General features: G+C 40.5%; 1 protein-coding gene across 3 annotated transcripts in view; it reads right to left on the reverse strand.

Moving 5' to 3' along the window:
• Nucleotides 1–24,145, reverse strand: part of DCDC1 (doublecortin domain containing 1) — a 351,456-nt gene that overhangs the window by 104,383 nt on the left and 222,928 nt on the right. For all 3 annotated transcript variants that reach the window (XM_029583130.1, XM_029583129.1, XM_029583131.1), the window contains 5 exons: nucleotides 22,133–22,234; nucleotides 20,154–20,320; nucleotides 12,845–12,970; nucleotides 9,734–9,839; nucleotides 5,408–5,551 (listed from right to left, as the gene is read on the reverse strand). In XM_029583130.1, coding sequence (XP_029438990.1) covers nucleotides 5,408–5,551; nucleotides 9,734–9,839; nucleotides 12,845–12,970; nucleotides 20,154–20,320; nucleotides 22,133–22,234 — 645 coding nt within the window. The remainder of the gene's footprint in view (nucleotides 1–5,407; nucleotides 5,552–9,733; nucleotides 9,840–12,844; nucleotides 12,971–20,153; nucleotides 20,321–22,132; nucleotides 22,235–24,145) is intronic.

Here is a 24,145-nt window from a genome sequence, read left to right on the forward strand (position 1 = left end):
TATTCCTGTTGGGGTCAGCTCGGAGGAAGTAGCAGAGTGACATAGTAAATGACAGTACATAAAGACACAAAAGGCTCATCCAGTTTGCCCAGTTGAAATTCGCCCACCTTGGTTAGCCACGCACTCAAATTTCCATTTGCAATCCTTCTTTCCCCCCTATTTTCTTCCCGACCTCTTCCTGCCAGGGAATTTTGGCGTTCCTGGAGGCATTCTTTCAATCAGATGGTGATGCACTGGGCTGTACCGATGGATGGTGCTGACTGGTGCCATGTTGCTATGCACGAACCGGGCTGCTAGTCTAGCACACATCCTCAGAGGGTCAGTACAATATTGTGGATTTTCAAATTCTCAGGCTTTTGGAAAATTATGTTTGGCCTTATTGTAATTCAAAAGGATTCCTGCAGTTTCTATTACAGCTAGAGCAATATAACTCACAAAGAAAATGGTTCTCAGGCTGTTTCTTACAAATTTAAATAAATGCACTGTGACAGAATCCAGAATTAGAAATTATATTTATGCAATACAAATACGTTGGGGGTTTTATAAATGAATTACATTTAAAAAAAAAAAAAAAGCAAATAAATAATGGCAACTTCTGGCATTCCTTTGCTTTTTTAAATTGATTTCTCCTTGCCTCAGGAAAGTGCAAGAAGATTTACCCCGAACAGCATTAATGAAGGGCTTTTAAAGCTGGAAATATACATCGGATACAAAAGAGCTTAGAACTGTTTTAGAAGCGAATGAATCACTATTTTCAGATCACCCACGCAGCTGGTGAAGGTAAATGTGGAAATCTGAACCTGCATGTTTTTAACCTCTCATTTGCACTGATAAGATGGTAGGTATTATGTACTTTTAAATGGTTAATAACTTGTAGATTCCAAGAAAGAAGAAAATTGTCATCTGACATTTCATGAGTAAGAATATGTTGGAATGCTGGTGTGTAACACAATGTCACCAGCTGTGTAGTATGTGAATGTTCTGGAGAAGACATACACACACACAGCCTTGTGTCACACTGCAATACGTGATCTGCAAAAATCCTAGAGTAGATGCATTAAACTTCATCATGATGACAATGGAGGGCTTGAATGTCTACAGCATCTTGACAAACAAAAAGGCATCTATAATTTTCTCATTCACGGTGTGATATATCACATGATGCCAGAGAAAGCCAATGAAAACATGGAGGCTTACAATGTCACAAGCAGAAATTAGCTATCCTGTGGCAATATGCCCAGTAGCAAATGACCCATTTTTTGAACAGAAAATACTTTAATAAAGAATAAGGATTCATGCCAAATAGAGTGATATTGATAGAAGAGTTTGCAAGCAGTGGTACTTATCAGTACATTCACTAAATTACCAAGGCTCATTCAATGACTACACACAAACAGAAGGAAGACAAGCATGCGACATCTTTCCTTGTAAAATACTTTCCAGTATGAAATTTCTAATCCAGCCCATTAAAAAGAACCCATTAGGGCTGGTCCGCTGCTCTGTGGCACTGCTGTACAATGCCATGTAGAAGGAACTGGGTCGGATTTCCAGCTCAGGCTTTCCATCCCCCAGACTGGCTGCATCGGGGATGATTCGGACTCAGATAGCCCCTAGGGGCAGGGTTAACTCTAGCAGGAATGAATGCCCCTTTAGGATGATTTGCATTGCACATTATATCAGCTTCTTTGCAGACCTGTGTCATCAGTCTGATCAGTCTGCCTGGAACGCCCTTCCAGAGGAAGTGGTGAAGACCAAAACTGTGAAGGATTTCAAAGGGGTGTGGGGTAATCACTGTGGATCCATGAAGTCTAGAGGATGTGAATGAAGAGTGGGAGGCTTGCGGGAATGGCGGCTACTGCCTGGAGATAATGCCCGTATTCAATAAACATACACACCGTTAATGCGACTCCAACATTGCTCTATGCTTCAACGGCAAGAGGAAATGTGGAAAAAAGGATATGCAATCACAAAAAAGCGGGGAGTAGCTTGCTTGTTACAGCAGTTATTACCCCAAACCAAATAAGCCTGACACTTCACTTTCAACGCATATCCAGCATAGCTCTCTGCTTCAACGGCAGGGTGGAATGAAGAAAAGATGATTTATATTCAGACAACAACCAACAAGGACTGAATTACATAGTCTGCGTAAACAAATAAGTATGGGTGTAACTTGCTTGTTATGGCAGTTACTACCCCGAATCAATTAAACCTGATACTTCACTTTCAATGCATATCCAGCGTAGCTCTCTGCTTCAATGGCAGGGGGAATGAAGAAAAGTGGATTTATATTCAGACAACAACCAACAAGGACTGAATTGCACAGGCTGGGTAAACAAATAAGCATGGGAGTAGCTTTCTTATTGCGGCGGTTACTGCCCCTAACCAATTAAGCAAGATACTTCACTTAGATGCAGCTCCAGCTCTGCTCTCTACATTAATGGCGGGGTGGAAGGGAAATAGAACCATAAGGTTACTAAGGGCCAAGAGTAACAGATAAGTATGAGAAATAAACAAGTGTGAAAGCTTGCTGGGCAGACTAGATGGGCTGTTTGGTCTTCTTCTGCCGTCATTTCCATGTTTCTATGTAGGATTGTGTTATAAAAGAGTTGCACCCAAGTGTCTTTGCCTTTATCACAATAATTCGAAGGTCTCTCATTGAAGTCCATTAGTATGCCATAAAGTGGCATTTCTCAAAATTTCAACTCTGGGAAAAAGTCCATGGAGACTTCACTTGCAGACATTGTGCCAAGTTTCAAAGCCAATGTACGCATTTACTTTCACATTGAAAGCTGACCCACGAATACTTGCACCTGTGTTTTGTGCAAATATTTATTTTTTTATTTATTTTGGTATTTTATAAACTGTCGTTCCAAAATAAGATTATAATGGTTTACAAAGTTATCATTCGGTTTCTGGGTCAATATTCCCATTTTACGTTCTGGTTTTAATACAAACAGTTAATATGTAGTCGAGGTCATATTTACACATTATCTAGTTTCGTGCATTATCAAGTTTTTTACAATTATAAATACTAATTCTAGGTCAACACAACATTATCAAGTATGTGTTAATTAAGGTGCTATTTCATTTCATTGTCCTATGTGCCATGTTCATGCTCTAGACCATTACACTTAAGCCAGGATTTAAAAAGGCCTGAGCACATAAAACTGGGGATTTACGCATGCGGCTGAGCCTTGCGCACACCATGCGCATTTTAAAACAGGCCCGGCCATGCGCATAAATCCTGGTATGCGCACAAGTGCCAGGCCTCTCCGAAGAGGTGGACCAGGGGGCGAAGTGGGCCGGGACAGCGCCGTTGTACACTGTCCCGATGACTCACATGCCAGCAGCTGGCTGGGGCGCGCAACTTACTTCAGCTCCGGCCCTGAAGTAAGTTAAAAAAACAAAACAAAAAAAAAGGATAGCTAGGAAGGGTTTAGGGGGTGGGGAGGGGAAGAGGGAGGAAGTTTAGGTAGGGGGGGGAAGGGAAGTTCCCTTCCAGTCCGCTCGTTAATTGGAGTGGACTGGGAGGGAATGGGGGAAGGCCGATTTTGTTGCCTCGCATAATTTACTAAAATCCCCCCCCCCCCTGCGTGTGCCTCCCACACAGTTTACTAATATTGTTTAGAGGTCTGATAGTCATGTTATCAGTTTGTTGGCTTTTATGTTAGATTACAGACTTTTCTAAAGAGCCATGTTTTCAGATCACATTTGAAACTTTTTTGAATGTAAAATAATTTGTGTAGGTTTAAAATTTCAATCTATGTGCATTATTTTTCTCCCCCAACTGAAACATGTTTCCCTTCTGGGAACACCTCAATAAATTATGCACAGTACGGAAGAATGTGTTTATTCTTCCAGACACTGGGAGAGTTCAAGTTTAAGACTATTGATTTACATGAGCAAAATGCTTTTTACCTGCCTAATTGCCTTTAGAGGACATTATTCTCATACACTGTCCTTTTTTCCTGTCTTGTTCTGTTTATTTTAATTATGAATGTATTATTGTACACTTATTTTTACTGATTATATAGTATGAGAGTAATTTTCAAAAGGATTTACACACATAAAACAGAGAGAGAGAGAAAGCGAGAGAGACTCAACAAGAAGAATGTGTCAGTTAACTATTTATATCAGTGCAAACTTGGGGTGGGGACAGTTTAAGATACACCGTTACAGGTATGTACACAGCACAGTACACACTAGTGAAGATTTGTTATTAGGAGTGTTGAAAGTTGAAATAAAAGTAGATTTGTTAACGGTCTACCAAGCCTTTGGGAATAATTTTCAAAAGGATTAATGAGTGTAAAAGTAGCATATAATCTAGCAATTTTCAAAAGCCCATTTACATGCTTAAAGTTTGCTTATGTGCATAAAATCTATTAACAATTCAATAGCATATATCGTCACAATTTTCAAAAGTCCATTTACATGTGTAAATCCCAGTTTGCCCATTACTGCTTGTGCAGTTTAGTAGCCAAATTGGTTCACTTAGAGAATAGCCACTGCCATTAGCAATGGTAACATGGAATAGACTTGGTTTTTGGATACTTGCCAGGTTCTTATGGCCTGGATTGGCCACTGTTGGAAACAGGATGCTGGGCCTGATGGACCCTTGGTCTGACCCAGTATGGCATTTTCTTATGTTCTTATGTAAATGGACTCTTAATAGGCTTGTCTAACTTTTAAAGGACCACCAAAAACTGCTTCAATCACAGCTTCCTAAGACTGCATTATAGCCATTCTCCAATATCAAGAATACGAATTGGCTTATCAAACATAACTCTCCTTTCATTTTCTAAAGGGACAGAAGATAAATGCGTTCTTTTAGAATTGGAAATTAAGCGTGCATCAAGGCAGAGTAGTCAAACTCTGACCTTTGGGGGCAGCAAACAGATCCCGGTCTTCAGAAGATTCCCCAGTACCTATTCTTGAGATGCAGTAACATGCAGTGAGTGTCTGTGACCCTTCAGGACATGAGTTTGATGATTCTGCTTTCTATCTTGTTGTGTCCTACACCTGGAATAGACTTCCTGATTAGGTGTGTCATGCTCCCTCTCTCTCTGGCCTTGTTGAAACCGAACCTGAAACCCATGTCGGTCTTTTAAATCTTAACTGCTGGTTCTCCTTGTTGGTTTTAACTAATTTCCATAATAAATTCAATTCCCTATTTTATCTCAAATAGATTGTAAACTCCATGGAGCAGGGAATGTCTCCTATGTGTATTTGTACAGCGCTGCATATGTCCAGTAACCACTACAGAAATGATAAATCTATTACATTTTCCTTTTGGATTTACACCTTTCCATTGTCTTTTAAAGTTCTCTCTCAGTTTACAATGGCAAATGCCAGCACTGAGAAGTATACCCAACTTTAGCATTTCCCATTAACCCAGTACTCTTAATACCTTTGTGATCAGCCACACATTAGTCAGAGGCCATGCTGATGCTGCCGTCGGATCCTGCTGATCTTTCTTCCGAGGTAGCACACCTGCCTTTCTGCTCTTTATCTCCATGCTAACTGAAGCATGCAGAACCATTTGAGGATCAACCTAAAGATGATATAAGGAAAAAGTCTTATTCCTAGACCTACTCATTTTTCACATTTTTTATGTATACACAATTAGTATATGGGATACAATAATCTTCCTACTCATTATATGCTGTTTCCTACTGTATAAACCAGGCATGCCTACTCAGACATTAATTGTTGATCAGACAATACGAGAACATTATTTAACTTCTTATGCAAAAACCTCAAGAAGGAAGAGAAGCCATGGATAGGAACTGCCATGAAATCCTTGGGGGATCCATGAACTGGAGGATATCAAGCATTTTGGCCTTGAACTTCTCCACCTTCTGCAAATTGTTGCAAAGGAGAGATGTTCTGGAGGAGATATTTTCCTTTCCTGTGATAGGGAGGGGTTCAAGAAGAGACCTAAAAATACCTCCTGATCAATGAAGTCCCCAGATGTATAACCATACTCTCAGGAACATTCAGTCCAAGCCAGAATGGTAGATTGGCAGTGTGGACAGAGCTTGTATCTGGCTAGTAAATAAGGCTTCCATGAGGAAAGTTATGACCTGTTTGGATCTAGATTCCAGCAAACGTCAGTGCCTCAGAGAAGCTTCCTCACATGATGTACTGGAAATTAACATTGGTTCAGTATCATCCCATGTTGATGCCCCTCTGGGAACCAGTATTGGGACTCCTCTTCCAGATGCTCTAAGTCTCTGGCAGAGGTTTGACCTCTGCGTGTAAAGCTTCTGATGCTGTTTATGCTGATGCATCGATGCCCACCATCTTTTAATCCAATGTTTCATGGATCCTTCTGTCCAAACTCCTCTCAAAAATTGATGATGCCAAGACCACTTGGGAAGAAGGAAGAGAAGCCATATCTTCCTTGGTCACCTGAGGAAGGTTGGTGGCTAGCATCTGGGCCTATGGAGTCTGATGTGATTCCCGAGAATCATGCAAGGGCAAGCTGTCCTCTCTATGGGAATGCATCATAGGATTCAAAGCAACAGCCAAAATTTCCCCATTCTCAGCATTAGACACTGACAGAGACTAACATCAATGTTTCTTGGCCTTTGCTCAATGCACATCATTGGAGCTCCTTTATGCAGGATCTGAAGAAGCAGAACGATGGCCTATCTCTCTGGCCATTATGGGTCCTTGATGTCAAGAAGAATCTATGCTCTCCTGATGTCAATGCTCAGCCAGCAGTTGGTGAGGCTCCTGGTATCCCTTGATGCCAATACCTTCAATGCAGATGGGCTGGATTCAATGCCAATGATATGGATTCATCTCTCTAAAGAGCTTTTCTGTCAGCTCTCAATGAGAATGTCATTTTCTAGGAGTCATGCTTCCATACATGGACACTCCAAGATGTTGTGGTCTTCCCCAAGACAAATGCATCATGCCTATCATGGGCAAGACATACATGATGCATTTATATGCTAGCCCATGTATTGAAGTCACTGCCTTCTGGGATATTGGCTAAAAAACAAGTGAAAAAATATTTTAAAAAATTTTTATTTAAAAAAATATTTTTATGGAGAGGGTGGAAGTTTCATATATAGTGTAAGTGACTCCGCACCAATGTATAATTGGTTATAATCATCAACCACCACCACCTCCAATAGAACAGAAACTTTAAAAAAAAAAAATTTTTTGTGAATTGAAATTGTAATCCCAAAACAATTCAAAAACATCCACGGGGGTATAAATGTTTACCTTTCCTCTAGAAAGGACCTGATGTAATCTTATAAAGTTGCCCAATTAGCTTAAGGCGGGAGCATAGTAGACTTCCCTGTAGTGTTGGTGAGTCCTCAAGCGTTTGAAATCCAATTCCGACACAAACGATTCGTGTTTCAGATGTTAATCTTTCTTCAGGGGAATATATTTTCTAATCTTCACCAACCTTGAAGAATTCTAACCTCGCCAAAAGTTTTAAAAATTGTTCTTCATATCTGCCGTGGACTAAAGTTCTCTATTCGCCGCATCGTGCTGGCTGTGTTCCTCTCCAAACCCACAGTTTTGAATGGAAACGCTACGGTCGGTCATTGTGGCGGTCCGCTCTGGGGAGTTTTTGGCCTCCCTGGATCTGACAGAAGCATACTTACATATCCCAATCCGTCCAGAGCATCAGCGGTTTCTACGCTTTGCGGTACTGGGTCAACATTTCCAATTCCAGGTGTTGCCGTTCGGCCTAGAGACAGCTCCTTGCACGTTCACCAAGGTGATGATGGTGGTGGCAGCAGCTTTCTGACGCAAAGGGGTATTAGTACACCCTTATCTCAACGATTGGTTAATTTGGGAGAAATCATTGAAGGCTGCCGTTTGTCAGTTCAGAAGGTTGTTCACCTTTGTCCCAAAGGTGGTCTCAGCCTTTCATGTTAATCAGACTATTGAGCTTCCAGCATTTGCAGATTTGGATTCTTCCTTGCAGCATGCTAGGGAACTTAAACTGTTGGATGACCGTAGAACCTGGCTTCGCTATCTCAAGGTTACTAATGAGTTTCGAAGGTCGGATCATCTTTTTGTGTTATGGAGCGGTCCAAAGAAGGGTACCAAGGCCTCCAAGGCAACGATTGCTAGGTGGCTTAAGAAGGCTATTGGGTCAGCGTATATACTCAAGGGCCATCCAGTTCCTGTCGGTTTGCGAGCTCATTCAATGCGGGCGCAGGCCGCTAGGAACTATTGACCGATTTGAGATCCAAAATGAGTCGAAACAGTCCCTCCTTTTTCGGGACCAAGAAATAGATGGAATATTGACCCTTGCCCCGTTCTCGAGATGGTACTGGGACCACTGCCCCCAAACCGCGCAACCTGCACAAAGTCTCCCATACCGCTCGAAGCTTGAAATAAACAATTGAAAAAAATAAAACAGAAACAGTGAGATTCCCTCCTAAGCTGAAAGGAGCTGTCCAGCACAAATCAGCTTATGTTTAACAAGGAGGGAATCTCCTGCCAGAAACGTAGAATGGCTGTAAGCCGCATGGCCGTCTTCGTGAGGGGAGGGATCTGGACCACCAGATGTACACCCCACGGTACCAAATCGGACCTTAAATGGTCCCCCTCAACCAAACAAGACAAGTTCCTTTAAAAGGAACCCCGTCCCTGGGAGGAAGGCTCCCTCAAAAAGAGAAAAAATCTAAAGCAAGGGTAAAGAAAAAAAGGAACTGCAGGTTTATGCACCTGACATCTGCGGAGACAGAGAAATACTGAGCTACTGCAGGTGGCACCAGGGTTTTCAAGCAGTGTCAGCTCGGCTTTTCTCTGTCTCCATCTGCTGGCAGGGATGAATAAGCCCAGAAGCCTGGACTGATCTGGGTACGTACAGGGAACTTATAAAGATTTTAGGTAGTAATTCATTAAGAACATAAGAAGTGCCATGGTGGGTTAGACAAAAGTCCATTGAACCCAACATCCTTTCTCTGACAGTTGCTAATCCGGGTCACTGGGCAGTATTTGGCAGATCCCAAACAGTAGATCCATTCCTTGTTGCTCACTCCCAGGGATAAGCCGTGACTTTTTATAAACTTCTATTATATATCTCTTCTCAACCGTCTTTTCTCCAGGCTGAAGATCCCTAATCTATTTAAGTTTCCTTCATGCTTTTTGTCAATTCATTATATGACTTAGGAGTACATGTACTAATCATTTCCCCCCATATAAAGAAATAGGAAAACATAAATCTGACCCTTAGTCATTTTAGCAACCCCAAGGCATTTTCCAAAGTAGTGGCCTTGTTGTTACGAAAGAGAAATGCATGTATTCTCAAGTGGCGAACCTTTGCTGTAATGACAGATATATTTTTTCTTTAAAGAAAAAAAATAGCATTTTGGGGCCAACACTTAAACTGTTACTTTTCCATTTAGAATGCAGCACTCCTACAAATAAATTGAAATGCAATATATATCCTGTGACAAAGATAAATTGCATTGTACATGGCTGAATGAAACTTTGCGTGCTAATGCCGAAGGCTTTTTCCCCCACCACAAAATACATTAAACTTTGTAGTAATAGACACATTCAAAAGTATAGCAACAAAGCTGTAAATAATGCATGAAAAAAGCAACACAACTATGTTTACTTTTCCACTGATAAAGTAGTTTATTTCTTAGAATATGAGAGCAGATAAGGACCATTAGACTCATCTAGTCTTCCCAGTTTCATTCCTGGTATATTTAGCTATAATATATGCTCTGAGGTAGTATTCAACAATAACCTTGGATTGGAGAAAATGGCTGCCTGCATCTACCACTTCCTGCTCAGGATGGGGTTGGGGATTCTCGCATGTGTAGTTCACTGGAAATTCTGTACAAGCTTGCCAACTGAGTGAAAAAAAAAATAAACAAAGCTTTAGTTGCCATCCAGAAACAGAATCATTTTATTTCCCAGTCAATTAAATTAGTAGTCATTAACATTAGAAGAGATAAGACATTGGAAGGGTGCCAAGCAGACCTCTATGGACTGGCTTATCCTTGATTTCCCCCATATTTCTAAACCCTACAGAGATCCATATCTGGCTAATTGTAAATATTTACTTTTAGTCGAACATTCAGTTGGATCTAACCAGTTAGGTTTTCAGCAGAATATTTTCCTAAATCTAGCCAGTAAAATGTGAACAGGTAGCTTTAGTGCTGCTGGGGCTCCCTGGCTAAACTTCAGGCACCAGTCAGCCAGGTCTACACTAAGAGAGACATAAAAAAGGCTCCCCTTCTTTCCCCACTCTCATGTTTTTTATAAGTCTCTCCTCCCCTAGCCCAATGCCTTCCCACCTGATTTCTCTTTCTTAAAAAAACAAAAAAACAAATGAATAAAAAAAAACACTGATCTGCAATGGTTACCCATAGCTTCCCTAATCCCTTTTCTTTTTAAACTGACAGTGCACCCACATCTTCCCCACGATCCCTTTTTCTTTCCATTTAAAAAAAACAAAACAAAAAACCATTGACTCTGGCAACACCTACATCTCCCCCCTCCTGATCTCCATGTTCAGACTATAAACCTCCAAAGTAGCTCCCCACTCAGACACTCAAAACTCCCAAAAGACTTCCGCACTGAGGCAGTAGGAAGATCCAGATTTACCACCTTCTGCTTCGGCTGAATTACTAAGTAACGATTGTTCTGACAGCTACCAGAAGAACTCAATATTCATTTATTCACTGACTTTCAACGAAGGGACCAATCCTCATTCAGAATCGAAGTTCTGAATGGGGATTGGTTCCTTGCACCAAGGAATGAGGTGAATAAATGAATACTAAGTGCCGGCAGCTGCAGAGCAATCCGTGTTTAGTAATTCAGAAGAAGCAGGGGTTGGTATGTCTGTGTATTCCTTCTGCCTTGATGGGGAGCTCTTTTGGGGGCTGGAATCGGAGAAATGGGGAATCATGTTGAGGTTTTGTAATCTGAAAAAGGAGATAGTAAGTATGGGAGATATGGGTGCTGCCCTGTTTGTTTGTTTTTTAATTAGAGGGATCCCATAGCCAGACTATTAGTTAGAAGAGATTGAGGAAGAAACAGGGGATCTGAGCAACATAAAGTTTCATTTGCCCTAGGGGCAGCTGGCAGGCCAAATTTAGGATTGCTAATGCCGTGCCTAGATTTGGCCATCCAAGTTGGGCAGTGAGCACTTAAAATCAGCACTAGCCCCCAAACTTTCTCTCCTCGCCCCAGGTCAGCTTCAAATTTAACGGGCTCAGTTTAGCCAGCTAGCCTGATCAATTTTCAAAAGCTTTGATATAGCCAGCCAGATCCCTTTAAATATTGATCTCACAAAAGCCACATTTGCCTGCTAACGTTTTACAATGTTTATAGAACCTGCAGATATTTTAGCTATCTACTTTTTACATGTTTTGCTTTTTCTGGATAAGCCTCTCCCTCGCTAACATCCAATTCTGTCTTTACCAGATTCCCTAGCGACATTTAGAGTTCAATTTTCAAAGCTCTTTATGTGGGTAAAAGCATTTTAGATATGAAGAGTGACCCTCCAATCAGGTCTTTCACAACTGGCACACTTTATTTTAGCCTCATTAAGAAGTGGCATTCCCAGAGGCATTCAGCCACTGTATCTTGTGGTTGGTTAATTAATGTGTGATATATCGGTCAGATTATATGGGATATGCTTTTACCCTACGATGTCTGTAACTCAGCTGGGATGCTACATGCATGAGGCGGGAGAAAAATGTGATGAATGAAAAATACGTGGGTCAGAAGAGAAAGACAACCACACGTAGAAGGCATTTTCAATTCTTCACAAGTTGTTTTTCAAAGAAAGAGTACAGCAGAAATAGCAGGAGGAAATGTGCATGTGCACTTTTGTTTTGGAACTTGGGGCCAAGCCCAGGGGAAAAAAGTACCCGTGGACATTAACTGAAAATGCTTAGTTTAAAAATTGCCCCACAGTGGGTGATTTTTAATTTTCACTGTGTCTGCTTGGATTTTCAGTATAGAACATAACATTCAGCAATAGTCGGTCATTATTATTATTTCTCTGTAATAAAGTAAAATCTTAAGAAAAGTATATAAGTAGCTTGAAAGAAAAAACAAAGTAATTCAGAAAATAGAAATTCACCTTTTAAAACAAGGTCAGTTTTTATGTTTCATACACTAATGACGTTCCAGCTTATTACTAAGATATGATGGGGATTTTGGGAACAACAGTTTGATGAGGGAATAAAAGCAATATTCATGGGCAGCAAGAGAAGCCTGTGCCCAGTGCTTTAGGATGAATTATCGGAACTATCCTGCCACCTAGGACTAGGTATAATGTGATTGTGGCCATCAGAAATTCAGGAACCCTATTGGATCGCTCAGTTGCCTGCCTAAGATGATGATGAAGTGTTGGCAAAGGAATCAAGACAAGAAAAGGCCTCTGAATAGGCATCTCTTGCACATAAGTAGTGAGGATAGAGGAGAATGCAAGCAGGGCACCTTCAAAACTACAAATACTTGCAACTGTCTCTGAGCATGTTACAAAGGAAAAGAGGTTCTGAAGATCAAATCAGCACAGTGTGATTTTAGTACTCTAATATTTGTAGTTTCTGTTGAAAAACACGGCATTATATCCTCTACCAACACCATCATCAGCTTTGCAATCTGGATTCTATCATGTTAATTAGTTTGTTTCTATCAGTTTGTGGCCTCTCATTATTCGGTCTTTATTTAAATAACGTTTAGGGGTATGATCACTGATTTGTTGACCTGTGAAACGAAAATGTTAATACCAGAGCATTTATTTGCCCCGTTCCCATCACTACACTGCTTTCCTTCACTCTACATTTATTTCTCTAAATTGAGTTCAGGCTTTTCGAGTGCAGGCATCAATATACTATACTTGTTGTGTGGCAGCAGATCAACTTCAGGATCCAGATGAGTTTTATAAACAACCGTGATGCCATCCTTTTTTTCTGAGGCAGCCACACAGTCAAAGGTCAAACTCAGAACAGGATTGGAGGGGGACCTGGGAAGAAAAAAAATGAAAGCAATATCAAAGCTGACCCCTTCCTGAAACAAAGAATTGCAAAATCCAATAATGGAATGAGTCAATGAATTAAACCAGAGACAAAACACTAAAAGCTATGGCTCGTTTTCAGGAAAGTAAATTAGTAATCTGGCATCTTTACTCCCTGGCTTCAGTTCAGGTGCTTTCTTGTCTAAACCACTCATTCTCTCCCCAGTCAGCTTATCTTGAGCGCTGTAACCTGCATTTAAGGATCTGAAGTCACTCTGCAGTGTTCCTTCTTTTCTTAGCTTGAAACTGAATTATTTTGGTTACAAAGAAAAACATATCATTTGAGTTGAGCTCATTCTGCACTGACCTGATGAAGGAAGCCGAGCGTTCCTGAACCAGTCCACCAATCTACTGCCTCACCTACAGCTTTGTTTGTCAGCCTTTTTTACATAGCCAAGGGCACTAACATGGCAACCAGATGACCTTATTCTGATTCTACACCCTAATCAGCGACAGTCTACTCATATCTTATGGCCTTCCATCGTACATATTAGAGCAGGAAAAACAAATGATACAGAAGCAAAAAAAAAAAAAAAAAAATCAAATGACTAGAAAGAGATAGGCAGTAATGAACATTCCTGGTCTAACAGTAGCGGGAGTATTTACATAGAGATGCAATGTTTATTACTTATGCTCAAAGCATAAATATATTTGTAAATACTATAAAACAAAGACTCTTTGAATAAAAGAGAAACCTTTAAAAAAAAAAAAGCAAAAGCTCTAAAACTAATATTCTAAAATCAGGAGCCCTAAAATTAAATATTGGCAGTCAATGATCACTAATTACAACACATACATTATGATTCCTCAAAGGAATAGCTAAAGAAAGAAAACCTGATCCACACATTTTTGTGCACGGGTCTTTCTTTAGCTATATTTTGACATTTCGAATAAACTAATTATAGACACTGCAAATCTGACTAGAGTCAGGGAAACAAATGTATTCTGTATTTTAAATATTATAATTCTATCAATTTCAGACCTCTTATTAGAGGAACAGGACAGAAAAGAAAATAGCCAGGAGGAAAATAATTTATTTTTACAATCAGGCTTACAAATGGGAAAGCAGATAAAGTGGATGTATAAGAGAACTGTCCCAGTCTTTACACAAGATCTTATCCACTACCAAAGGCAGGCTATGCTGTCAAATGTAATCATGTAGTAATGTTATAATCCCCAAGACAAGGCCAGACTGTCAGCTGTCCATTACACCCTTGGGTGCACATGGTTTACCAGTGTCCCATCTTAAGAGTGGCAATGAAAAACGGACATCATAGGATGATGAAATAATGGAAAAAAACTATGTCATAAGTCATGTGCTACAAAAAAAATGCCACAATAATCTGCACTTGTTTAAAATCAGTCTGCCATGCACCACTTAAGAGTTTTCAAATATTGTATTTCATGAATCTAAAGCATTGCAACTGTTTTATCCACAACATTTACACAAGATTCAAACAGAGAATGCTCAAAGAATACCAGTGCCTGATATAGGACGGATAAGGTCTGATGTTTTCATCTTAACAGAAAACTCTGTCAACACTTATACAGCATGGGGAGGAGGAGGGGGGTGGGGTTAGAGGGCAGGTAATGTTTAACATCACTTGAAACAGGCGTTATGTGCAGAAACAGCTGATTATAAAATTGCCCGAATTTTTTATGTAGAAAAGAATATGTGCGCACCCCGATTTCTCACATTCTTTCATGTGCAAAATAAAAGTCATTGTTGGGGGTAGAACTGGGGTTTACGCCCAGGTTTGATTTTAAGACGTGTTTGTATATATTAACATGCACAAGTAAAGAGGAGGTCTAACTTTGTGCGAGTAAAGTCAGATAATTGTGTGTATCTATTTATTTAGAGACCCGTCACACCGTGTTTTTGAAATGCACAGTTTACACAGAGACGTAAAATGATCCATGCAGGAGGAACTCTGGGCTCATCCTTATGGGATGCACTCACAGTCCTAGCCTGCAGACAATCTCTGCCATCACAAGTGCTTCCAATGCAGACGATATGTCAGCATTAAGGCTATTTGTCTGTTTTTATATACCGCTGTTTGGAGCAAGCCTTCACAACGGTTTACAGAAGTAACAACTTATTACATAAAACAGAGCAAAAATTGATTACATTATAACAAGCAAGTTAGGTGAGGGGAGAAGGGAGAAATTTTCAAAGCCGTTAACTGGTATTACAACTGTTTACATAGCAACAGAACATAACTGGGTACATCGTAACACAAATCTTCGGGAGATATGTTGTGGAGCGTTACTGGTCGATACATAAGATGGTAAATAAATCGAACTATAAGGGGGAAAACAGAGGAGTGAGTATTATTATGAGGGCCTTGATGGGAAAGAAAGGAGTAGGTAGCAAAGTTAGAGCTAGGGATGTGGAAACGAGATTAATTGGGGTTTGTAAGTTGAGAGAGTCATGATTCTTAGCTATTGCTTTAGATCAAGGCTAATCATGAGCAAAAGTCCATGTTAGATGATGTTGGTATTGGGAGGAGGAGGACCTGAATTGTTGGAAAGGTATTTATCCTATACCGTCTTTACATGTTTGTTCGAAGAGCCAGGTTTTTAGGAGTTTTCTGAATATTTTATGTTGCCTTGTTTTCATAAGCTTTCCATAGGCACGGTCCCGCTAGGGAAATCGCTCTGTCCCATACTGATGTAAGTCTGGCGGAGGCGTATTTATTTACTTACCTTTTTATGTTTAAATATCTTTACTGAGTTTCATCCAACAGTTACAAACAGCTTGCAATAAAAACAATGAAAACCACAAGGAAACGTGGGGTTCACTGGTTGATTCTTTCCAGCTTCCCCATTACTTTCTTTTTTTTTTTTTTAACAAAATCTCATAATTGAGGAACTTCGTTGCTGTAGTTTTATCATCAGAACAGAGAGACAGTGTGAGGATGACCGAGCAAATCTTCTGGGCTGGAGCAGAAAACCACACTCTCTAGCCTTTTCTAATGCAATCTTAACTTGTATTAATATAAACAGGAAATCAACATTCCAGTAGACGCAGTGTACTCATAACAAAACTTCAGAGAGGGTCAGGAGCTCCTTCCTCCTGGGGGCCTCTTCATCCCAGCTAGGCTCACATTCTCATTCTCCTCCCAGCAGGGTCCCAGCCACAGAGCTCTCTCCCTCTATAGAATTTAAGGCTAAATGCCCGGTCCTGCACAGGTTACGAGGGGAAATAGGGTCACTCCATCACATACCCCATCCCTCAGGTTGGAGAAGTTTGTCCGAGCATTTTCACCCTCCCACCTGGTTCCCCATCCAGGGAAGAGCCTCACATCCCCACTCCCCTTCATCTGGCCTCCCACCAGTTAGGCTTGGGGTCAGGGCTCTAGGGTCACTCTCACCCCCACCTATTAGGTTTACCCCAGACAACACTATGACCACCATCCACTGTGACCTTCACCCAGTGTGCAACCCCAGTCCTTCAACTGAGCCTCTTGCTGGCTCCAAATTCCAGCGGGGGAGTTTGGCTGGCTGTGGGACCTCACGTGGTAATTTCTTTGATACTGGTTATGGGTGTTCTCCATTCTTCTCTCCAGTGTCTTGGGCCTTTTCTGCACCATCACTAACACCACACTCTGGCCATAACTCAGCGACACATGCTGGCACCTAGGCAGCACTTTTCACTGGCCCCTCATCAGGGCCTCTCTGGCTCTTCTGCAGTACCCATCACTGAGGCTTCTGGATGCCTCTCACTGGTTCCTTGTAGCACTTCCCTCTGGCTTCTCTGTCACACCGCTCTCTGGCTCATTCCAACTGCCTTTCATAGGCCAATCGGTGCTGCATCTAGCAGGCCATTCCATATCACCTCCTTCTGGGTACTCTTGTTTTACCTCTTTCAGGTAAGGCTATGAAGCTCCACCATGAGCTTTTTGGTACCTCAAACAGTCACAGCAGAATCATTCCCTTTGCACTGCTACTGATTAGTTGCCTTCCTCTCTATGGGATCTTGCCCCTCAGGGTCTGTTTTGGCTTCAGCCCTGTTGCTGCTTTCAACTCTCTCTGTATCGAAGTCCCACTGAAGGATTGAGCTGCAGTCCGGTGATTCACTCAGCTACTGTGCTCTCTCTGGGTTCTCTGTGGTGCCTCTCTCAGGGCTTCTTGCTGTCTCTCTCTCTGGACTTTCCACACCACCTCCTTCTTGACTCCCCACAGCATCTTTATCTGCGTTCCCTGCAGCACCTCCAACTGGCTTCTCTGCAGTGGCTCTCTCTGTGTTATTGCCAGTGTTTCTCTCTATTCCCAGGGAACGCAAGCTCTCTTTTGCACAGGAGGCAATGAGAGCAAGCTGTGCTTCCTGCATCTTTTTTTCCTTAGCCCAGGACAGCTGGCTCTTTATGAGGCTCTCCTTTAACAACCTTTGCCTTTCTAGGAGGCTCTGAATCAAAGCTTACATACATCTTTCAAGTCATGCTTCCACTTATTGACTTCTGGTACTTAGTTCAGAGCCTGAGTTTACTGCAGGAGGCTACACCCTATGCATCCACTAACAGTTTCACTTTTTGCTGGGACCATGCCCTGTTCCATCCAAAATTCATGATTCCTTTTCTCTTTCTTTATTTTTCTTCAAAAGTAAAAAAGAAAAAAAAGCCCTGCCTTTCCAGCACTATCTTCACTGAATACAAGCTCTAACTCCAGAGGGAGCTTGCCTCCTTTGTCTGCTGTAAACCTAAATCTGCTTTCCTCCAGGTCCCACAAACCACTCTCTGTTTTAAAGGCAGTTTCACTCCTTTTTTTTTTTCTATGCTTTTCTTTGAGCCAGCAAGCTTTACCTTGAGTGCTCTGGTGCATACTATAGCACTGCTTTGTCTCCAAACTTTTTCTTTTGCAGGTACCACAACAAACTGTTCATTCACAGTCCTCCCATGGATATTTGGGTTTTTTTCTGTGCTGAGCTTAGAAAAAAATCCCCCATCTGACACCTTAAGTGAAGATGACTGAGAAAATCTTCTGGACTGGAGCAGAAAACCACACTGACTCCAGCCTTTTCTAATGCAATCTTAACTTTTATTAACATAAACAGAAAATCAACATTCCAACAGACTGACTGCCTTTGCAGTGTACTCAACACAATTTCAGAGAGGGTCAGGAACTCCTTGCTCCTAGAGACATGGGTGCCTCCTGAGACCAGCTGGGCTCACATTCTTATTCTCCCAGCTGAGTCCCACCCACAGACTCTCCACCCCTGTAGGATTTAAGGTGGACCAGGTCTCCCACAGGTTACAGAGGGGAAATAGGGTAACTCCATCACAGACAGGATTTCTGTTTTTTAGTCCATAAAAGCACTCAAGAGAACACTCTCGATTAACCAACAATGCTCATCATCAACATGTGCAATGCACCCTCTTTATAACAAGATTAGTAATAACAAATGGAAGTCGTCTACCAAAGATATTATTGTATATTATCTGTGCTACAAGCTACATTCTGCCATAAGTAACTGATTTTTGCAACAGAATACATGTCTCAACTCCCAGCCCTTTGCTGCAAATAATTTATTATTTTTCTGCCTATGCAAAGTCATTTCAGCCCTGGACATAGGGAGAGTAATTTATCAAAGAGATTTCTGCAGGTAAAACAGTGCTTTACTTGTGGAAATGGCACCTTTGAAAATTTCAAGCTCAATAAGCATGCAAAATTACATATGCTGGGTCTTGTGTGTGTATAATTTTATGCACATAAAGAAAAGTGGTTCCAGGGTTTGGATTTATGTGCATTCTTTTTGATTTTGAAATATATACATGCAAATTTTTACAAGAAAAACTCTGTACAAATTATCAGGTATGACTTGTGCAAAGAGTTTTGCTGGGATAATTTTCAAAACAAGCCTGCATGTGTAAATTAACTTTGAAAATTGATGTAATTTGCGAGGGCTATTATAAAATTACTCCTCAGAAGGTTTCTCCTGCAGTTGAGAATGGGAAAATATAATAAAATGTAATATCAGAGTTAGCATCTATAAGCCCTTTGGAATGTGTTCCTTAAATTACAGTGGGCAAAATATTTGACTCTCTTACATAACATACATTGATATTGCAGTATTTCACTTAAAAGACTGTTCCAGAAGACACATTTCCCATACCCAGACTTATCATGTCTTTCCCCTTTCAAAGCAGTAGACAAACAGTAAAAACAATGTTCAGACTTGACTTTTCCCTTTATGTTATATGCATAAAATACAAACTCTTTAAAGCATCACTTTTACTAATGCCTTTTCCCAGAATCCATAATTACAATTTTGATTCAAGAAATAATAAACAACCCTAAATGAAGTAGGTTGTCTTGTCATAAATTCATCTAACAAATGTATAATTATCTGAGCCATAACTGAAAAGTAGCCTTAAAGAATTCCTAATACAGTAATGACAATATGTTGTTGCTTTTAGGTTTCTTCAAATAGAAATATTTTAGGATATTCAACATAGTTGAACCAATTGACAGGTTTTAAGAATACTTGTGCATTCACGTCTTCAAAATATATTCTGTAAGTATTCTGGGCCCTTTCCTTCGAAGGAAATGGAGCCTTCTGGCATAAAACTCATTTTGCTTTTAAAATTTGGAAGCAACAACTCTGCAAGTTTACCAATTGGGTCCTTAGTTGCATTGTCACTGGTGCTTAAAAGGTTAAGACTTTATTTGTGAAAACAGAAAGGTAGTAGGGAATCATGTTGTCTACAGTTTCATAAATCCTGTGTAAGATCCTTTTCAATTACCATCCATTTCTCCTTTAAAAAGAGACAAAAAAATGAGAGGAGTGGAAGCAGGTCAGGGCAGTCTGCGACGATGACAGTGTGATGGGCTTGGACCCCCTGTGGGGTTTCCATCTGCTATCATTAAGGTGACTATTCAGACATGAAAAAATCCCTCTCGCTGTGCTGACAGGCAGACATCAAGAAGTATGACAAGGCATTAAGACAGAAAGTCGCAGACAGAGATGTCATATTCCACAAACAATACTGCCTCAAACAAGAGCTCAGAAATTGTATTGAAATTTAAAATAAAATAAAAAGGGTTTTTACCTGGAGGCGATCAAGCTTCCTTTTGTGTTAGCTCGGAAAGGAAGGGCTGTGAGTGTCTCACAGACATACACTGAAGCTCCTACCTGTAATCTTCACCATAAGAGACCCAAATTTTTTGCTCATTCTTCAGTAAAAGTGGGTTTTTAATTTCTTTCCCTCTCTCGTCAAACAGCCGAGTAGGAGTAAGATTGAGGCCCGATGGATGGAAATCTGCTGAGCCCTGAAGTCTTTGGTGAACGGTTTGAAGTACCTGGCAAGACAAAAATAAATTAAAGTGAGAACATCTGTAAGAAAATCTCTCGACTCTATTACAAATGAAGTCCAAACACATGCTAATTAAATTCATATAGAATGTTAAAGGAAGTGTGAAATCACGGCAATGTTTATCTCAGTGTAAAGTAAGAAAATGAGCAGAGGCTTTTAACCAGCAGGGGGTGCAAGAGGACTATGATTGAGCTCTGACCCCCTTGGCACTGAGACTGAAAGCAGATGTGACAGTTGTACAGAACAAGTCTTTAGCATTGCAACACTTCTCTTTACAAAGATTACGGTTTTTCCTTGACCATATTTTGGAGTACATTTTGGCTGGGGTCTTTACTGGGGGCTTGTTGCAGGATCACAACAGCAAAACCACAGGAAATCAATAGCTGGGCAATAATGCACCAAACCCCCATCCCACAATTATTTTGAAAATAGACACCAATTTGTAGATATTAGTATGCAAGCCTAGTAATTTGTTACAAAACAGCCCCAGTTAAATCATTAAACGATGCACTTTTATTTCTTTATGCATAGGCAGTGTACAGTTGAGAGCACACAATTACGCCTAATTAGAACTTACACTATTACAGCATTGTATGTTATGCAGATCTGCAAAGCAAAACAACCAGAATTTATGAAATAATATAACCCTACCCAGAAAAAAGGAGTTCCTATCTTACAGATGATCTCATCCAAAAAGTATCGTGCATAGCAAAAATAGAAAAGGTGCAGAGGAGGGCAACAAAAATGATAAAGGGAGAGTGGAACCATTCCCCTATGACGAGAGAATTTTCTAAAATCAAGAGTGGGGTGAACGGGTATGTAAAGGACGGTTATTTACTCTTTCAAATAATTCTGAAACAAGGTGATCCTCCATGAAGCTAACAACCCAGCAAATTCAAAACAGATCAAGGAAAGTACTTTTTCACTCAATGCACTATCAAGCTATGGGATCTGTTGCCAGAGGATATGATCAAGGCAGGGTTTAAAAGAGGTTTGATCAAGTTCCTACAGGAAAAGTCCATAACATATTATTAGCCAGGTAGACTAAAGAAAGTTATTGGCATCCCTAGGAGTAACAGGAATTAGATCTTATTTATGGGATCTGCCAGCTACTAGAGACCTGGACAGGCCACTGTCAGAGACAGGATGCTGGGCTTGGTGGACCTTGGGGAGACCCAACATGGCAGTTCTTATTTTCTTATCTTGTAATGATGTTCATAATGAATGGCAAGATTTGTAGATGTGGTGTCCTAAAAAGGCATTCACGGGTTTACATAATTTTTCTGATTACGCAGGGCTAAATGTGTGCTCCTTTTTTTGATCTCTCTCCTTCACAGCTCTCCATCTTTCATTAAGGTAGCTGCAGAAACCCTTGTTACCCTCTTCTAAGGTGCATCCTTAGTGCCACCTGTTGGCTGGCTGGAGGCCATGCACAAAGGTCCCCTCTGGAACCCTGAAATCATGGAGGCCTTCCTCCCTCAGAGGCTGTGAATGCTGCTGCCACACATCCCTATTTCTGGCCAACCTGGGGAGTGGAAACTCTGGTTCTCCTGAGTCATCAGGCTGGTTCAGCACTGGAGTATTTGTATTCATCCAAGTCAGTGAAAAAATTGCTGGCTGCATATTTTTCAAAGGCCTGAATCTGGGTGAACTGACCTTCTAGAAACCAGTTAAGGGACTGACATTCTCATTATAACTCTGTACACCATGAATTTGTGTTCATAACCAAATCCTATAAAATAAAAGTGTGAAATAGTTAGCTCATTCCAGTAAACTTAGGATCATAGGCTGCATTTACCTTTTGCATTATATCAGCGGAATTATTAATGTTGTTTCTTCCCAAATCTTTATTGCTGATATAAACAAACATCTCCCCAGTATCTCTGCCATTTTCATACACCTGAAAAAAAAAATCATATAGGTTAGACATCTGTAAATGTTGTATAATGTTTAAACTTACTGAATCCAAGATAAATGTGTAGGCCAGAAAGGGATTCAGCATATGTATTACAATGATTTATCACTTGCTCTCCTGCCATACTACTCAGAGCGAGGAACAGGATTCTCCAGTGCTCTACAAGGGTTATATTTAATACAATAAGTTACAATTACCTGTAAAACAAAGTAGCAAATGGTACAGTGAGGGGCAGTTACATATATTACAGAATATATGGTACAGTGAGGGGCAGTTACATATATTACAGAATATATGGTACAGTGTGGGGCAGTTACATATATTACAGAATATATGGTACAGTGAGGGGCAGTTACATATATTACAGAATATATGGTACAGTGAGGGGCAGTTACATATATTACAGAATATATGGTACAGTGTGGGGCAGTTACATATATTATAGAATATATGGTACAGTGAGGGGCAGTTACATATATTACAGAATATATGGTACAGTGTGGGTCAGATTCTGCACAGTTATGTAGCATGCGGATAAATATTGCAGCATACTAGGGATAGTGCTGTGAACAGTGGGGGGTTGGGAGAGTAGGCACGGGGATTTTGAATAACTTTTTGCCCCATGTATCTCCTAGCAGGGTTACTGTCAGTCACCATTCTTATGTTCTTAGAGGCAAATTTAAGGTGGTATACAATCACTCAGCAGACCTAGTATACAAATATGAAAAACAAAGCACAAGTTTTCACATTTGTTATGTTTCCATTAAGAAATTATTAGTAAATCTTTTTACTGTAGATCTTATTATGCATTTACTATATGCTACTCATTGAAATTCTCTGGAGGCTGATGTTCACTGTGGAAGGGCCAGGAACAGGACCACATTATTTATTATTTATTAATTTTTCTATACAGATATTAGTGGGGACATTATATCGGTTTACATCAAACATATAGAATGGAAAATACAAAGAACAGGGTAATGGGGAGGGAGCATATCGGAACTAGGAGATCGTAGGTATGAAGAAGTACATAGGAGTGAGTACATAAAACAAACACAAATAAAATTGGAAATAAAGTAAATCTCAATCGATTTTCAGAAAAAAATTGTGTTTGTGAGGAGCTAACTAAACTTAAAGTAGATGAGGCCGGATAGGATACATTTGAGTGTACTAAGGGAACTTAGAGAATTCCTAGCAGCTCCGCTGGCTGACCTTCTCAATGCTACTTCAGAGTCGGGAATAGTTCCAGAGGACTGGAGACAGGCAGATTTGCTTCCTATTCATAAAAGTGGAAGGAAGTTAGTAAGAGGCTTGGAACTACAGGTCGGTTACTCTGACCTCTCTGGTAAGCAAATCAGTGGATTACAAGATCTGAGGCAGCGTGATTTTACCAAAAGTAAATCTTGTCAGTAGAATATGATCACTTTCTTTGATTGGATGGTTGGATCAAGGGAGAGTGCTAGATGCAGTGTACATGGATGTCAGTAAGATCTTTGACTTATAAATTAATTAAGTACCCTGGCATGGGCCCTAGAGTGATTGACTGGGTCAGAAATTGGTAAATGGAGTTCAGGCCGCAGGAGCCAGTGGGGGGGAGGGGCATTAATACTGATGTGCCTCTAGGATCAGACCTTGGACTGATTCTTTTAGTGACAAAGCAGAAGGATTGTTGGGAAAGGTTTGTCTTTTTGTCAATGTTACCAAAATCTGCAATAGGGTAGACAGCCAGGAAGGTGTAGAAATCATGAGGGGGGTGGGGGGATCTATCAAAGCGCAAGGCATGGTCTAGATTTTGGTAGCTAATATTTAAGGCTAAAAAATGCAGAGTTATGCATTTCGGATGCAAAAAACCCAAGGGAGAGGAGCAATGGTTGAGGCAAAATTCTTCTAAGCATG

This window comes from Rhinatrema bivittatum, chromosome 17 (assembly GCF_901001135.1).
Source record: "Rhinatrema bivittatum chromosome 17, aRhiBiv1.1, whole genome shotgun sequence".
Taxonomy (NCBI): Eukaryota; Metazoa; Chordata; class Amphibia; order Gymnophiona; family Rhinatrematidae; genus Rhinatrema; species Rhinatrema bivittatum.